At 37.5% G+C, this 17,334-nt stretch overlaps 1 protein-coding gene and 1 long non-coding RNA gene across 5 annotated transcripts in view; one reads left to right on the forward strand and one right to left on the reverse strand.

Annotated features, from left to right (window-relative positions):
• LOC148126144 (uncharacterized) overlaps positions 1-16,008 on the forward strand; it is a 32,485-nt gene extending 16,477 nt beyond the window's left edge. The window contains exon 3 of the long non-coding RNA XR_015742882.1: positions 15,814-16,008. This is a non-coding gene — a long non-coding RNA (uncharacterized LOC148126144). The remainder of the gene's footprint in view (positions 1-15,813) is intronic.
• Positions 1-17,334, reverse strand: part of OMA1 (OMA1 zinc metallopeptidase) — a 29,035-nt gene that overhangs the window by 1,978 nt on the left and 9,723 nt on the right. For 3 of the 4 annotated variants that reach the window (XM_026707202.2, XM_087929986.1, XM_087929987.1), the window contains exons 6-8: positions 16,964-17,092; positions 13,821-13,895; positions 8,875-9,024 (exon numbers count right to left, since the gene is read on the reverse strand). In XM_026707202.2, the coding sequence (XP_026562987.1) occupies positions 8,875-9,024; positions 13,821-13,895; positions 16,964-17,092 (354 nt within the window). The remainder of the gene's footprint in view (positions 1-8,874; positions 9,025-13,820; positions 13,896-16,963; positions 17,093-17,334) is intronic. The other variant, XM_087929988.1, reaches the window with a different exon arrangement.

The following is a 17,334-nucleotide window of genomic DNA, read 5'->3' on the forward strand; positions in this document are numbered from 1 at the left end:
TCACACTGTTTTATCATCCATTAAATTCAAGATGAAGGCTATAGGCATGAGAGATAGCGGGTTCTCAGCATGGAACCTTCTGAAACTTTAGGTCAGTCAAAATGATATTTGCAACAATTTTCTGTATGAAGATTTATTGCTGGTGCTGAAAATTTAGACTCACCGAGGAAATGTCCTGTGCTGACTCTTTTGTTTTATTTAGTGCCAATAATGTTGTGGACCACAAAGTAGTTTAAGATCTGTTACTGGGTTATAGCTTGACCTATGGTGCATTTCAACAGCAGAAATACCGCTGTATAGATATATGGAAACAAAAAATAGTGATATCTATTGTTGTTTATTTGGAATAAAATTCCATTTAGTCAAATTATGCTTCTTCCATAGTGTATTTTGGATTTCAATCTAAAAATTGCATGTATGTGCATGTGGAAATAGTCTCAGGTCTGGAAAAATATATTTTTTTCCATATTTGCAAATCCCATCTCTGCAATGTTCCAAAAAGAGTAATATTCTGCAATGCTGCCCCATTTCCACCATTCCCAAACTTGTTCCTGTGTCAGTACAAGGAAATGAAAGAAAAAACACCTTTCTTGAAGTATGGACAGAACATTATGCAATTTGCTTCAACAGAGCAGAATAATTAATGATGAAATCTGTCTGCAAATTTGAATGCATACTTACTATTTATATATTCCCAGGGATAAAATAAGAAAATAATGAATATGGCATATGCAAGAGTTTGACACCTTTCCTTCCAAATGCTTCCAACAGCATCAAACCTCATAAGGCATTCCAAATTTAGGAAACAAGGATCACTTGGATTTCGGGATACTGTGGCAGAACCTTGAAAGCCTGCCAAAGCAATTCTTCACATTGGTCTATACCTAGTGCCATACAGGCAGAATTAATAGGTAGTCCTTGACTTATGACCACAGTTGGGCCCCAAATTTACACTGCTAAGTAAGGCAGTTGCTAAATGAGTTGTGCATCATTTGATTACCTTTTTTTGCCACAGTTTTTAAGGGAAACACTGCAGTTGTTAAGTGGATCATGCGGCTGTTAAGCGAATCTGATTTCCCCAATTGATTTTGCTTGTCGGAAGCCATCTGGGAAAGCTACAGATAGTGATCACAGAACCTTGGCACCTTGCAATTATCATAAATACATTACCAAGTGCCCAAATTTTGATCATGTGGCCATGATGATCCTGCAACAGTTGCAAGTATGAAATCTGAACATGACGTTTTTGTCACTGCCATTGTAATATCAAAGGTCATTAAATCAATGGGTTGTAAGTCAAGGCTTTCCTGTGCTTTAAATCTCTTGGTCAAGCTTAGCCCCTCCCTTTTCTGAGACATCAATATTCTAAAGGCACTAATTTCTCCCCACAAAAACAACCTCTCCAGGAGAAGGGATTTTTTTCAGGATTAAGCAAGGAAAATCCCCTAACACTTACTCCACCCAACTGATTGCTAATTTCATTTTGAAAGCCCACTGATGTTAAAGGGAAAGCTGCGTTATCTGCCCCTTAACAACAACTTACCTTCTTCTAGCATTCACTAGTGCTAATTCTCCCCTGCTTGTTGTTCAGCTAACCCCATGTTCTCTCACCAAAGCAAGTAGAAAATATATGAAGCAATAGAGTATTCCTTTATTATTTTGATTTACATGTCCGCCCCAACTCAAAGCCAATTCTGGGTGGAATACAATTAAAATCAATGCGATAGCTAAAACATCAATAGGAACAACAATAACACCACAAATAGCATGTCATGAGGAAAACACATAGTATAACCATACACACCAAACGAGTATACCAATAACCTATCCTAGAGCTTATGGGGGAAAGCCAGGTTTAAATGTCTAAAGCAGTGGCCCCCACCCTTTTGGATACCAGAGACCTGTTCTGTCAAGAGAGGGGACCGCAGGGGACACGGTTTCACATGCTGCCTATACCCCACAGGCAGGGCTTTACTTGTTTGTGTGGCCTGGTTTCAGGCATGCCATGGACCAGTCATTGACCAGGTTGGGGACCCCTGGTCTACAGGCTTTCATAGCCAGGCCAGTAGCATCTGGAGTAACATGCTATTCTAGAAGATAGGCAACATGACAAAGCAAGCCTGCTTTCTAACACTCACCAGATACATTAGTTAATGGATTGGATTTGCTATTGGACCCTGTTGGATCTTACAGGGCAGGTAGAAATAATGGGAGAGCTGTAAATTCTGCAATAATTGTTATTCAATTTAGAGCAAACTAGATGATCTGGATCCTTTTCAATCAGGGTTCAGGTAGAGTTATGGGACTGAGATCACACTCTTAGATGACCTCTGGTGGGAGCAGGATAGGTGAATGAGACCATCCTCGTTATTCTTGACCTCTCAGCAGTCTTTGATACCATCATGATATCCTTCCGCACCTGCTTTGGAGGTGGGTGACACTGTGTTGCACTGATTTTCCTCCTCCTTCTGTGGTCAGTTCCAGGCAGTATTGATGTCTGGAAGGGAAAAAGATCAGACTGCAGCCCCTACTTTTCAGGGTGCCCCAGGGTTCAGTTCTCTTTCCTCTCTAATATCTACATGAAGCTGCTGGATACCGCAGTACAACAGTTCAGGGCGAGGTATCATCCATATTCGGATGATACTTAGTTTTATATTTATATCACAATATAACTAGCTGTTGGGCCTTTTGTTTGTTTTAAAGCATTGGATTAAGTTATCCAAAGATGACACTGGAAAATGGAAGCCCTATAGAAAACTGATTGCAAATTGGATGCTGGAAGTTTGCAATTGAATGCGCATTGGCAATTGGATACTGGAAGTTGCTTCAGCAGAGGAAGCTGAATTGGGAAATGAGAGTTGCCATCTGTGGAGACCCCTGCTATAGAGCAGGGGTTTTCAATCTAGAGTCCACAAATTCCTTTGGATCTATGGATAGATTTCAGGAGGTCCACAAAGTTGGATGGGAAAAATAACTTTATTTTCACTAAATTGTACGTGAAATTTAGCTTTTAACAAAGATATTTGTTAACTTCAATAAATCTCATTATCTAAAAAGATTACATTCAAAAAAGGGCACTGTCTTATTGATAAATGGATTAATAAAGAAGCACAGTTATTATTACATGACATACTTGTTACTTTTTAGTACCTTGGTAACTATGCTTGAGCTTAATTGGCTTCCTTTGTAATAATCTATACCTCTGTATGCTATTTTATGCATTTAAATCCATTTTTATGAAAAGGGGTTGTTGAGTTCACCAGACTCTTAAAAGGGTCTATGGTACAGAACAGTTATGAACTCCTGTTCTAGAGGAAATGGATTATCTGGACCATTTCAAACAGGATTCAGGGCTAGGCACAGGAAAGTAATGGCACTGATTGCTCTAGAAAATGACTTTTGTTGAAACCTCATGGAAGGAGTGTTCTTCCTCCTAATCTTATCAGACTACTCAACTATCTTTGATAACACTGATCATGGGATTCTTCTGGACAAACTGTAAGGGCTAGAAATTCCTGCATTACAGTGGTTTCATTTCTTCCCAAGCAGGCACTACACTACAGTAAAGGAACAGGGGAGGAGAGGTCAGTTCCATAGGTTCTCCCTGTGGGATTTCCCAGAGACTGAGTCCTTCACCTCTGTTGTTTAACATATATATGAAGATGCTGGAAAAAGAGTCATCTATTGGGTTGGAGTAAACAATATTAATATGCTGTTAATATCCATACATACTGGCACTCTGGGCTCAGCCACACAGATGGTGTTATAATTTTGATTTAGTTCTTGGAAGATGTGAGTGTCTGGATAAAACGATAATGATAAAGATAATATAAAATAAAATAAACGCAAACTAGACAGAGTTCTTCTATGTTCAGAGATCAACTGGTTCTCCTTCTGCTCAAGAGATAAACCTGGATAGCATAGCACTCACCCTGAACTAGGGTATATAAGATTTAAGGGTCCTCCTGTATTCATGGCTATTTGCTGGGCAGTTGCAGGCTGTGACCAAGTATGTTTATCCAGCTTCAGCTAGTGGACTAAACATATTTATAACAGATCTACTGATGATGATTGCAGTTTATTCCTTATACTAAGGACTGCTTCAGTGCACTCTATGCCAACCTACATTTGAAATTCAGAAGGTGCAACTGATATTATCTATCCCATCTAGTAATTAATCAAATCCTGACTATCCCTTCTAAAAGTCATGAATATTTTGTATCTTTAGCTGTTACAAGTGCCTTTGCTTTGAATACATGATATGTAAATTTCACCAAACATTTAATTTTAACCAGTAGGGTGAAGGAAAAACTAAAGTCAATATTTAGTGTCACTATACACATTTATGTTTTTCCTTATGTTTTCTCTGGCCATACTTCAAGTACCTTGGCTTACAGTTTTCATTATATTTTGGGAAAAGTAGTTAAGCCAAAAAAAAAAAAAAAGCTTCTGGAACTGATAGGAATGAGAACTGTATTGCTATCATTATCAATGCATTTCCTTCTTCCATGTGTTAAATTACAGAGTGCTACATGTTTGCTTTATTAATTAGATCAAATAATGCCAATACTTGACAGGAGCTATCTAATTCCAAGACTCATCTTTCCTGGGAAATCCTCCCTTTATTGAACTGACTTTGAAGGAATCCTAGCAGAATTGAATCTTAGCAAGAAAAATAGCCTAATCTTGGTCCATTACCACTTTTCCCATTTAAAACAGCTCAAGAAATTCACAGCATGATTAAAGCATTCGCCTGAGACTTCAATTTGATATCGGCTGTAAATCCGCACTGCATCCTAATGTTCATTCATTGTTGTTTTGTATTTTTAAAATATTATTTATTCTTTGGGAGGTAAGAAGACATGGGCTTACTAGATGAAAGGTATGCTTTGCATGATTCAGCTCCATTTGTGTTTTGGGGCATAACAGATCTATAAGAGAGGTCTGGAATGGATAACTACCAGCTGAATTTCCAACGTTAGGAAACACTGTCTTCATTTATTTCTGTTCATAAAAGCTCTTTCAAGGCATAGGAACTCTGCCAGGAGAAGAAACATCAACCAACAGAAGTACAATTCAAAGCCCAATAGTTGTTCCTTTCTTGCAAGGCAGAGACCTCTTAAATGTGTTTTCAGTGTTAGAAACACTTTTCTTGACATGTACCTAGCAAGCACAAGCGGTCTACATTGTTTAGTAGCATGTGACAGCTCTTGAAAAAGATGCAACTGGGATGGACTGAAAATTCATTATTTCAATTCTGCGTTTGTGAACGTTTTATATTGTGGCTCAGCGTAAAGTCTGCATGGCATTTAATGTGATTAGAGGTGCATAAAGGCAGAACAACGCGATTTACCTGAAACTTCTAGAGCTGTCCTGAGCTTGCACTTCCAGACTGCAAGTTCTCCCCCACCCCCAATTTGGCATAGCATCACAAATATATACAAGCTGAGATTATGAACTGCAAGAGTTGTGACATTTGAAGAAGGCCTAAAAGATAACAGATAAATGATGCTTATGGAAGCTTTGGCTGTGTCTTGTCTAGTAGGAAATGTGTGCACAGATTATATATATATTCTGTGCCCTATTTTACGACAGCCTCATCCCTTAAGTATATAAGTATAGATTCATATAGACAATGTACTTTCTGTCAAATTCTGGTTGCTTCCCCAAAGTAGATGCCACATTCATTATGTATATAGAAAACAACTTCCTCTGTATCACTTAAGAGTTTGGGTTATTGGAAGTATGGTTATCTTTTAAAAGGCCAGGCTGCAAATTATCCCCAAGGAAAAGGACTCTAAAGGTTATACCATTTTTGTTTTTGCAAACCTTACAGTTTTATAGTCAAGTAAAATAAATTTTAAAGGAAAAACACAGTAAATAATATATCTATATAGTCTCCTGAATTACAGCGCTAACCCCACCTCACTTTCAGTATGTGAAGAAATAGCCCCAGTTTCAGAACCAATGACACAGTTTAAAAAATAATTTACGATCTCCACACAAGTTTGTCTGCTTATCATCTGCTTACACAAATATTCACAGATCAGCAGCATATATAGTATCCTAAATTATACATTCCCAGAATACTTTTCTCCATCTATCTTCAATCATCCAAGTGTTAAATTTCCCCTCTGACTTGCTTATCTTAAATCTGTACAAACCAATTCTGTATTTCAGATCTCTCCTCAAGGATTTCTTTTTCCATGCTAAATTGAAAATCTCCTTCCACTTCTTTCTATAAAAGGAATAGCTTTTCCTTCAATAAATGTGCTGGCATTTAAAAAAAAATGTCATCTTCCAGTCTCAGCAGATTAGAAGTGAGAATGAGTTCTTAGTTTCTCAGTATAAGTAACCATTTGGTTATAATCATGGAAAACATCTAAGATACGGTAGTATTCATGATTTACTGCACCTGTTGTTTCTATTACTATGACACTGAGAGGATGGTTAGATCTGTAAAATAACAATGAAAACACTATCTTTCAACCAAAATATAGCATTTTTAAAAAAATATGGATTATGATCACAAAAGAGAAAAGTATATGAGTATTTCCATTTCAGGAGGTGCTCTCAAACATTATGGTATGTGGGGCTGCTTCAGAAGAAAAACATATGCGCTGTAATGGAAATGACCCACAATCACAGCTGTATAGGTTAACATTTAATTAGTAAAAATCTGAAAATCCCTCCTTTTTGCAATTAACAATTAAACTTTAGCAGTTAGCATTAACTTAATTGAGTTGTTGAAATGATTTCTGAGTAGACATAAAGAAAGTATACAGTGAGATTCGTTCAAATTTTCTGCTAGTTTCTAGGACAAAACTGGAGGTAGGGGACAGAACTGGATGCTGACATGCTTAAATTTCCAGTACAAATCAGAAATGTAAACTCAAAGACCTTCTCCAATATTCCCAATAATTTAAAGAATGGTGGAGACTACAAATTCTTCTTATCCAAACAGAGAAATTAATGAATATTTTATTCATAAATTATTGCATTTTTCACTCCATAAGACACAGCACCTACTGTAGGATTAGAGGAGAACAAGAAAAAAAATATTCTGAACCAGAGTCTGAGAAGACCACAGATAGGTGTCCTCTCATGTACCAGCTCTGCCTATTGACTCCTGCACTGAGGAAAAGAGACTGAAGAAGTGGGCAATGACAAAGACAGAAGAGGCGTGGTTCAGCACTGTAAAAGGACCCCGCTGCCACGGCTCAGCTATTATTCATCAAAGGAAAAAGGGAAAAGGGAAAAAGGAAAAAGGAAAAAGGAAAAAGGAAAAAGGAAAAAGGAAAAAGGGGAAAGGAAAGGAAAGGAAAGGAAAGGAAAGGAAAGGAAAGGAAAGGAAAGGAAAGGAACCAAGGTTGGGCATGTTACTGCCACCAAAAATTTTATTAAAGGACATTCGCCACTATGGCAGTCCAATGCCCACAAAATAACCTCTCAAAACTCCACTGATCAATGAAGCTGAGGATTTTTGCCTCAGGCTACAACATAAAACTACTTATTTTCCCCTAACTGTGAATTTCCCACAGGCTTCCTGTTGGCTGATTTCATTCTGTGGTCTAGATGAGTATTTAACTCAGCAGAGTTGTTGTGTTTCTCTACGCTTATTAAATGCAAGCATAATTTATATTCCGTGCATCCAGCAAATCCACAAATAACAGAGAAATGACGCATATTTCTGTATACTTCATTGTACTGAGAATAAGTGTTATGTGTAACTGGATGAAGAGGCTTCACTTGCAATTTCCCTGAAATCAGCTATATGAATTCCACATACAGGTAGTCCCAAACTTACAGCCATTCATTAAGGGGTTGTTCGAAGGTACAATGGCACTGAAGGAAAGTAATGTGTGACCATTTCCCACACTTACGACCATTGCTTACTTAATTACTTAATTACTTAATCAAAATTCGGACACTTGCAACTGGCTCATATTTATGATGGTTGCAGTGTCCTGGGGTCATGGGATCACCTTTTGCACCCTTCTCACAACCAAAGTCAATGGGGAAGCCAGATTCACTTAGCAACCGTGATATTAACTTAACAGTAGCAGTGAATCACTTGAAAAACTGTGGCAAGAAAGCTTGTAAAATGGAACAAAACTCACTTAACAACTGTTTTCCTTAACAACAGAAATTTTGGGCTCAATTGCGGTCGTAAGTTGAGGACTGCCAGAAGATGCACACATACATTATATACTAGTTCATTATATACTTTTTCTCCTTATTTGTTACATCACAAACCACTATTAGTATTTTGAATCCTCTGGACAGGATTCCATAGAATTACCTCTTTGAACAAGGATGAAAATCACATTTGGGGGAGAACAGCACACATACATACAATGACATTAATTCTAAGAGCAAGCAATTTACAGATGGTAACTCCCACTAGAACATGTGGAGGAGTAGAGTAACACAAACTTTTCAATACCCAATGGCTAGGGGAGTAAACAAATGAATGAGACAGAATAATAAACAGACCATACCACAGATCATCTGACTGGAGGGAAGACTGGAAAGTCAATTATAAAAACTAACCCCCGTCATCTCAGGTTATGTCTTATACTAGCCAATTTCTGTACTATTTATTTTCTTATTATCTTGAAGCATTTTATGCATGGATTGCAAAACACAGTGAAAATTGTCAGCATGCAACCTGGTGACAATTTTCTTTAGGGGAAAAAAAGGGAAAGACAAAGTAAAGCATCCTTGCTGGTAGATTTTGAAATGCATTATGTATATTGATCAGCAACACTTTAAAGAGAGTGGACACCCTCATTATCTCATTTCTAAGTTATTTCATGCCGAGTGAAAATCTCTGTGATTAACCAATAAGGCAGAGCACACGAGGTGACTAACCTCTGGTATCAGTCTGTCTAATTGTTCAGCTCGATTTTCGTGTGATGGGTGTGTAGAAAGCCATTCTGGTAATTGGGGTTCGTTGTGTAGCGTCTTAGCCAGTTCCATTTGCTGCCAGAAGACAGAACTGGCTCTTACATCCATACAAGCCTAGAAAATATATGCAGAAAACTGCTTAGTACAGACATTTTCAGAAATTCCTTGCACAACAATTAGCCTTGCAAATATTGCTGGCTGCTCTCTTGACACAAACAAAATTCATCTATTAATCAAATAGGTTTCTATGGGAATTTCCTAAGACTTCAACGTGCGGAAGCTCACAAGATACAGTAAGTCACTTGTTTTTTGACTCAGTCTTGACTCCTGGTGACTACCTGTACTAGTCCCTAGTTTTCTTGGCAAGGTGTTCAGAAATGGTTTGCCACTGCCTCTTTCCTAGGGTGAGAGTAAGTGACTGGCTCAGCTGGCTTTGTGCCTAAGGTAGGTCTAGAACTCCTGGTTCCCCAGTTTCTAGCCTGATGCCTTAACTATTACACCAAACTGGCTCAAACGTTGAGATAATTTACAGCCTTGATAAAATAGAAGCCAATTGCAAGGTTTAAGGTTTCCTCAAGTCACAATCTTCATTAGGTATGTCAGGAAAGAAGTAGTGAAAGAGAGAAAGCATAGGAATATTCCTGGACTACTTTCATTGCAGGAACTGTGACATCCCTTACTATGAAACCTAAGTAATTGGTAGATCTCCTCACTTTAGAATAATAAGACATAAGACATAAGAATTTATTTTGTCATTACGCTCGCAAGCGGGTGCAACGAAATGAGGTGCTCTTCCACAAGTAAAACTGGACAACACCATTGAAAGAAAAATAAAATTAAACACAACAGACCATACAATAATCTCTATACAATTTAAAAATGTAAATACCCCATTACTCTCAGGCATTAAATTCCACAAAATCTTATGACCCTGTATTCAAACTCAAAACTGCACTTGGATAAAAACTGTTATTAAATCTAGTCGTCCTTGTTCTTAATACCCTGAATCTCCTTCTCGATGGTAATAGTTCAAAGAGCTGATGTCCCGGATGAGAGGAGTCATTCAATATATTAAATATCTTCCTCTTACATCTATTCCTATACCGTTCTTCCAAAGAGGGGAGTGAGCAGCCAATGATGTTTTGGGCCATCTTAATCACCCTCTGAATTGCCTTTTTCTCTGCCACTGTGCAGCTCGAGAACCATACACAGAGACAGTAGGATAATATACTCTCAATTGAACTCCGATAGAAGGTAGTCAGTAGACTCTCAGCCAGTTGTTGTTTCCTAAGAATCCTTAGTAAATACAACCGTTGTTGTGCCTTCTTAATTAAAGCAGCGGTGTTTGCACTCCAGGTCAGGTCATTTGTAATGATGGTCCCGAGATACTTATATTCAACCACCTGTTCCACACGAACTCCCTCTATATACAGTGGCTGAATGTCTGCTCTTTTCCTATAGTCCACTATAACCTCCTTGGTCTTCTTAATATTAAATAGAAGATTATTATTTTTGCACCAGTGGGATAGCTGTAATACCTCATCCCGATATGCAGACTCATCATCCCCAGAAATAAGTCCTACAAGCGTAGTATCGTCTGCAAATTTTATGATCTTATTGTTGGGATGTTTATTTGTGCAATCTGATGAATAAATGGAGAACAGTAGTGGACTAAGGACACAACCTTGGAGTGCCAATGCTAAGTGTCTTGACAGTAGAAATATAATCATTCAGTTTAACTCTTTGTGGACGATTTGTTAAAAAATCCAATATCCATAAACAAATAGAATCTGGAAAATCTAGATCTTTGAGCTTGGCTATTAATCTGTGCGGTATGATGGTATTGAAAGCAGAACTAAAATCTGCGAACAACATTCTTACATAATTCCCGGTGTTTCCAAATGGGATAAGGCCATGTGAAGCACAGTAATAATTGCATCCTCGGTTGATCTATTTTCTTTGTAAGCAAGCTGAAGCCCATCAAAGGAATCAGGAAGGCAGGAGATAATATAATTTCGAACTAGCTTCTCAAAGCACTTCATTAAGATAGAAGTTAGTGCCACCGGCCTATAGTCGCTAGGACCATTTGTGGGCAACTTTTTAGGCAGTGGAACGATGGTGGAAGCCTTGAGACACACAGGAACCACACTTTGTGTCAAGGATCGATTAAAAATTTCAGTCCACACCCCAGCTAGCTGATCAGCACAATCTTTTACCACACGACCAGGAATTGAGTCGGGCCCAGCTGACTTTCTGGAATTAACCGCCTTCATTGTCTGCCTCACATCCTGCTCATTCACAATGAAGGGGAGGCTCTGCTGAGTAAATGATGGCAAAGGGACAGTTTCAGTTTGATGGATCTCAAATCGAGCAAAAAAATTGTTCAACTCCTCAACCACCACCGCACTACCATCCAAAGAGACCTTTTTTGCTTGATTTGATTTTTATAATATTTTTATAATAATAATAACAATAAAAATAACAACAGTAATTATTATTATAATAAGTCAGCATAGCCATTGTTTTATTCCCCAAAAATTCATTTTCTCCTTTGCCTTCTCTTCAGAAAGAACAAAGCTCTATAACTAAAAAAAAAAGAAATTGAAACGAAGAATAACTGAAGTTCTAGAGCAGCACAAAAACAACATCGAAGCTTATTACAAGGAAACAGCTAGCACAAGTATTAATAGATAGCAATATTGTAATATCTAATGCCATCTGATTACAAGAAATAAATCAAGTAATTTGCAAACATTAATTGCTGTTGGATGCTGGATTCTAAATCAACAAACAAGAAAAAAAACCAAACAGTGCATACCAAAATGGAAAATCAGGTGGGCATTTTCAGAGGTAATCCAGAGATTGTCTTAATATCTGCAAAATTGTCTGGCTTGATTCAAATGACTATCTTTAATTACATCATTTTAAAAACAATAGCTTCTGGATAGCAGAACAGAAACATTTCATTGGGCAGTAAATAAGAGAGCCTTGGCCATTGACATTCATGGGAAAACATGCAGAAATAGAAAATGTTGATTAAATATAGACAGAAAAGTTGGGTGGGAGAAAGATGGAATGTATTTATTGATTCAGAATTAGCCTTCTCTAAACTGGAAGCCCTCAGATGCATGGACTTCAAATCTCAGAATTCAGAACTAGTATAATCATTGAAGAGAATGTTTGCTTAAACATCCTTGTTTAGAAATCATGATTATTCCGGCAATCACTCAGAGGAGGAAGAACCTTAAGCTACAGACATAATGGGATAAGGGAGCTCATGGAATGCCCAATTACCAAGATAATTTTTATCTTAGTAGCAAATTAGTTTGTCTCCTCCCTAACCTTCTTTCCTCTTACTTCAAACTAATCCACGTGGGCAGAATAGATCAAGTGGTTTGAGAGGAAGTAGGCATCTTTGCTCTCTTCCTCTTTAGTAAGTTTTGCCTGAAATTTTTTGAGGGTGACAAGAGGAAGTCATTGTATTTAACTGGAACAGAAGAAAAACAGAGGATGAATAATTGACTCACATGCAAATATAAGAAAAGGAGGTACCAGTTTTGCGAAAAGAAACAAAACTACCTGAACTAAGATGTGGATTTTTATCAGCAAAACAAACATGCACATGCACAAACATACACACACATACACAAATATGAAAGAAACTGCTGTAGCAATGTGGAAACAATAAAAACAAGACTTTTTGAAATATTCTTTATACATAGAGAAGGTACTGAAGAAAATTCTATAGGGATAAATGGTTAAAAAAATTTCTGTACCTTAAAGTTTTATTTAAGAAGTATTTGTAGCTTCACTGACTCCACTAAATGGAACACTATATACCCCAGGATCAGCCTGCCTCTCAGCCAGCTGGCTTTTCATAAAGCCTGAAGATCTGGATGTGCTCCGGGGTCTCAGGGTCAGGAGATTGAATGCCCGTTGAGAGATCTTTAATAATGGTTTTGTTTGGATTTATCTTCTGTGACCACTATTAGTTTTTTTTCCCCCGCTTTCTGTGAAAAGCTGCATTTGGGAGATGGGTGGCCATACAAATCAATGTAATAAATACGTTAAATACCTGTGTGTTTACATATACGTAAGCACACAGTTTACCTGCGGCCCATCATAAAAGGCTATTCGATAATGCATAGGTATGAAGGTGGGATGATAAAACCTGCTACAGGTGCCTAGGGGGGAAAAAAATCAGCATCTTCAGATAGACAGCGTGTTCATACAACAAGCCTGAATTTTCATATCAGCACCACAGCACGTATATGAATAGCAGTGTAGGGATGTGTTAGGCTCCATCTTTTAATTTTATAGTTTGAATGTTATAGGTTGAAAAAGGTAGCTATTTGGATTTCACTGCTTCCTCCCATTTTTTCCTTGTGCTGGTCATCAAATAAAAACTACTTTACTTACCCCATCTTTCCTTTTTCTGAAAGGAATGAACATTATCATAGTAAAGTAGTAACAATGTGATTTTTCTATAGAAACTATTTAATATTAATATTCATTTGATAATATTCATTTCATTCATCATTGTATAAATAAAAAAAATCCTAGAAAGGAATTTAAAGAATTCTGGCCCACAAATGTAAAGGAAAGTTACTGATATTGTTGTTAATTTACATGCGCTAGAACTTTAGCAACACTATTTAAGTATAATGCTGTATTTAGCAGCCCAAGCAGTTCACATATTCTAAAAACCTCATATACATTTTTATTATCACTAGGTGGCAGTAATGAAGTGTATATACATATATATATATTAAGAATGAATGCAAAGTTAGTGGAAGAAAATAATTAAAGACATTACAACTAGAGGGGGAAGCTATTTGTTAGCAACGCCATCTATTGAGAATTAATTCAACTGAAACTCTGAACATGATTTAAAGAAAGACAATTCTTACCTTAGCAGCAAACCTAAGTCCGACCTTGTCAGCTTCAGCTTCTAAAGTCCTATTGTATGGCATATCAAAAAGTAACTAGAATGAAAGAGGAAAAGTATCCCAGTGTTTATACTTGCTACTTTTTGAAATAAACCAGTTTCTTATCAAAAACTGCCTGAAAATTACCCTGCTGAATGCAAGATTGTATTTTTTAGCAATATAAGTAGAGATGATTAGTGAGTAAAATCAATGGTGGGATTCAAAAACTTTTACTACCAGTTCTATGGGCGTGACTGGGTGGGCCTGGCTTTTTTTTCCAGCCCCACCCATTTTGGGGAGCTTCTTAGCCACAGAGGAGCCTCTGGGGGGACATTTTTGCTGCCCTAAGGGGCTCAGGAAGAAATACTTTAGGCAAATGTCAGGCAGGCGGGCGGGGTGAGCGAGCATCGGGCGGGAGGGCAACGGGGGGGCGTGGCCAGCCAGAACTTACTACTGGTTTGGTGACCCATGCCAAATTCTTGCTACTGGTTCGCCTGATCTGGTCTGAACCAGATGAATACCACCAAGTACAATTAAAAAATGGAAAAAATGTTTCGGAGCACACATGGAGAACAGGGTGGGCCCATCTGCACCTCCTTAAAGCAAGTGCTTTTTTTCTTGGATTTATGAGATTTGGAAAAGACATGGCTTACTTTTCTTCCAAACAAAGCATTGGACTCTCAACCCTCTACAATCCTACCTCAAGGGTAGGAACTACCTACCTCAAGGGTATAGATTTATTATTTGTTTATTGAAATATACCCCACTGACATCCAAACAGACTCTTTTGGTAGCTTACATTTGGTTTAGTGGTTAAGGCACAAGTATAAAAATAGGAAGGTGTGAGTTCAAATTCCACCTTAGCCATGAAAGCCGGCTGGGCGACTTTGGACCAGTCACTCCCTCTCAGCCCACCCACCTCACAGGGTTGTTGTTGTGAGAAAATAGGAAGAGGGTGTGTTGGATATGTTCACAATCTTGAATTATTTGTAAAAATAATAAAGATGAAATATAAATAAATATCCCAAATTAAAACACAATATATATAAAATAATCCAAAAATAAACACAAAAACTCCACTAAAAATAAATAGCTATAAATCTAATATAACATATGAAACAGTAATAAGGTGCCACCAAGCAATATCAAGGCAAGATGACCTGAATATGAACTGTATAATTCTGTGGTCAGTTATCCTTATTAGTTGCTTTTCATCCCTGGTTCTGTATTGTCTTTTAACCCTACTAACTGTATATATTGATTTTGTAAGTACCTCAGAGTCTTCAACCAGTGTGGTATATAAACCTGAGTTAATAAATGAACCCATAAATCTCTAAAGATCTTTAAGGGCATAGGAAATGCAAAAAGAAAAGAAGATTCTAAAATCATTCTTTTCAACTAGAAATGAATCAACTACAATGTGGAAGTCTCACAAAACCATGGTGTTTTGTTGCTATAAATCTAAGTCGGTGTTTCTCAACCTCAGCAATTTTAAGATGCACAGACTTTAGTCGCAGAATTCCCCAGTGAGCAATATTCAATCTCTTAGTATGAACAGGAATTCCTTAGTACGAACAGGAAACTTTTATTAAGGGTAAGAATAGCACATCCACACAATACCTTTAGAAACTAGGAAAAGCCAAGCCTCCACCTAGAGATTTCCCTGGTACTGCCTTTTAGAAAAAAAAACAAAATATACTACCCTGAATTTTTCCATTTCTGTAGCATGAAGAGAAGGAAGCTGCCAGATATACACACGAAGTAAAGAACTGGGCTTGGCATCTTTTGAACTATAAAGAAAGCTCAGTGCTGAAGTACCATTGATCACTCTGACAGTTCTTTCAGCTAATTTAGGCTAGGCAACTGAACTACCTTTTCCTACTTCTCTGATTTTATTCCTGACTGGCAGGAAGAACAAGTGTAGTAAGAAGTTTTACAGGAAGAATAAGGACATTTATTCTCTTCTTTGTTCCAGATGAATGAGCTTTGCAGCATTCAACCACAAGAAGCCAAGTTCTGGATTATTTCTGGGTGATCAGGTTAAAGGAATAACATAAATAAAAGAAGACAGCTCAACCACAAACTGCACGGCATTCTTCCAATAGTTAATACCACCACAAATGAGGGCTGCTACAACTGAATTTAAATTATTGGTTTTAGAAAAGTCTTACATCACTTGGTAGAATATATGCAGCTGCTGGAACAAAGCTTTTTTTTAAAAAAAAACCTGTTATTATTTCAAAGAATTTGCAAAGAAAATAAAAGAATATTACATTCCCTCTCAGTTCTCACAGTCCAAAGTTGAGAACTTTGTATGTATGTATCTATGTATCTATGTATGTATGGTGTCTTTCACGAATTAGTCCACTGCTTCAAAGAAGAGAGCCAGTTTGATCTAGTAGTTAAGACTCCAGGTAAGAAAGCAGGAGATTGTAAATTCTAGTTCTGCCTTAGCCATGAAAGCTAGCGGGGTGACATTGGGCCAATCACTCTCTCTCAGTCCAACCCACCTCACAGGGCTGTTGTTGTGTGGAATATAGGAGGAGGAAGGTATGCTGGATATGTTTGCTGCCTTGAGTTATTTGTAAAAACAATAAAATCGGGATACAAATAAACAAATACTGAGTAATCTAGTGAGGTATGCATCATGTGGCCTACCAATTAGCAGGCAGCAGGATTTCCAGACATACTAGTTCTTTGTCATGTCAAAAGAATGGGTGAAACAAAGGTGAAAGTGACAGCATTTGAGACATCAGACTAAAGAAAATCTCATGATCCACTATGGATCAAAATAGGACCAATCTAATAAAAAGAAGTAGGTCACAGATGTGATCCTGGTTAATATCCATACTCATTATTTTTTAATCAGGGAGGTCACATTCTTCACACCAGCCTATGGAGAAAAGTCATTAAGACTTGCAGTATCAGCTATTCACAGAATCTAATCTATAGTTTTGCCCAGCATTCTGAAATGCAACAGCTCTCTGGATCAGACTTGAATCTATTGTTTGCAGCACCTTGTTTCCAACAAGATCTGGCATCTTTGAGACAGAAGGGATTTCAAACTAATCTGGGAATTAGTCAAACTAAAACGTAAGATACAGTGCAGGATTCGGTTAACTTACCTCTTGAAACCTGCTCTGGATCCACTGGCCTATCACAGCTAAACTGTCTCGAGGAGAGACAGCCCAAATCATGGTGAGCAGAATAAGGGAGAAGAAGTCCAGGAAGTGCATCAAACTTGCTTTTTCTGCCTTCAGGTGGGTGGAATAAAAATACTGTTTTAATTCTTCTCTCATTGTTCGGTTTTCCTATATTTTAGTCCTGAAATAAAACTTAAGGACAATGTTTAAAGTACTGATCCCTCATTAACAATGACAACCCAAAAATACAATCAAATTACCTAAATAAATTAAAAAAAAAGAAGAAGCAGAAGGCTCAGCTTCCTTATGCTTGTTAAAATGACGGGAAAAAACATGCACCAACCATCTGGTAA

Source organism: Pseudonaja textilis, chromosome 3, assembly GCF_049901715.1.
Source record: "Pseudonaja textilis isolate UNSWEBS1 chromosome 3, rPseTex1.2, whole genome shotgun sequence".
Taxonomy (NCBI): domain Eukaryota; kingdom Metazoa; phylum Chordata; class Lepidosauria; order Squamata; family Elapidae; genus Pseudonaja; species Pseudonaja textilis.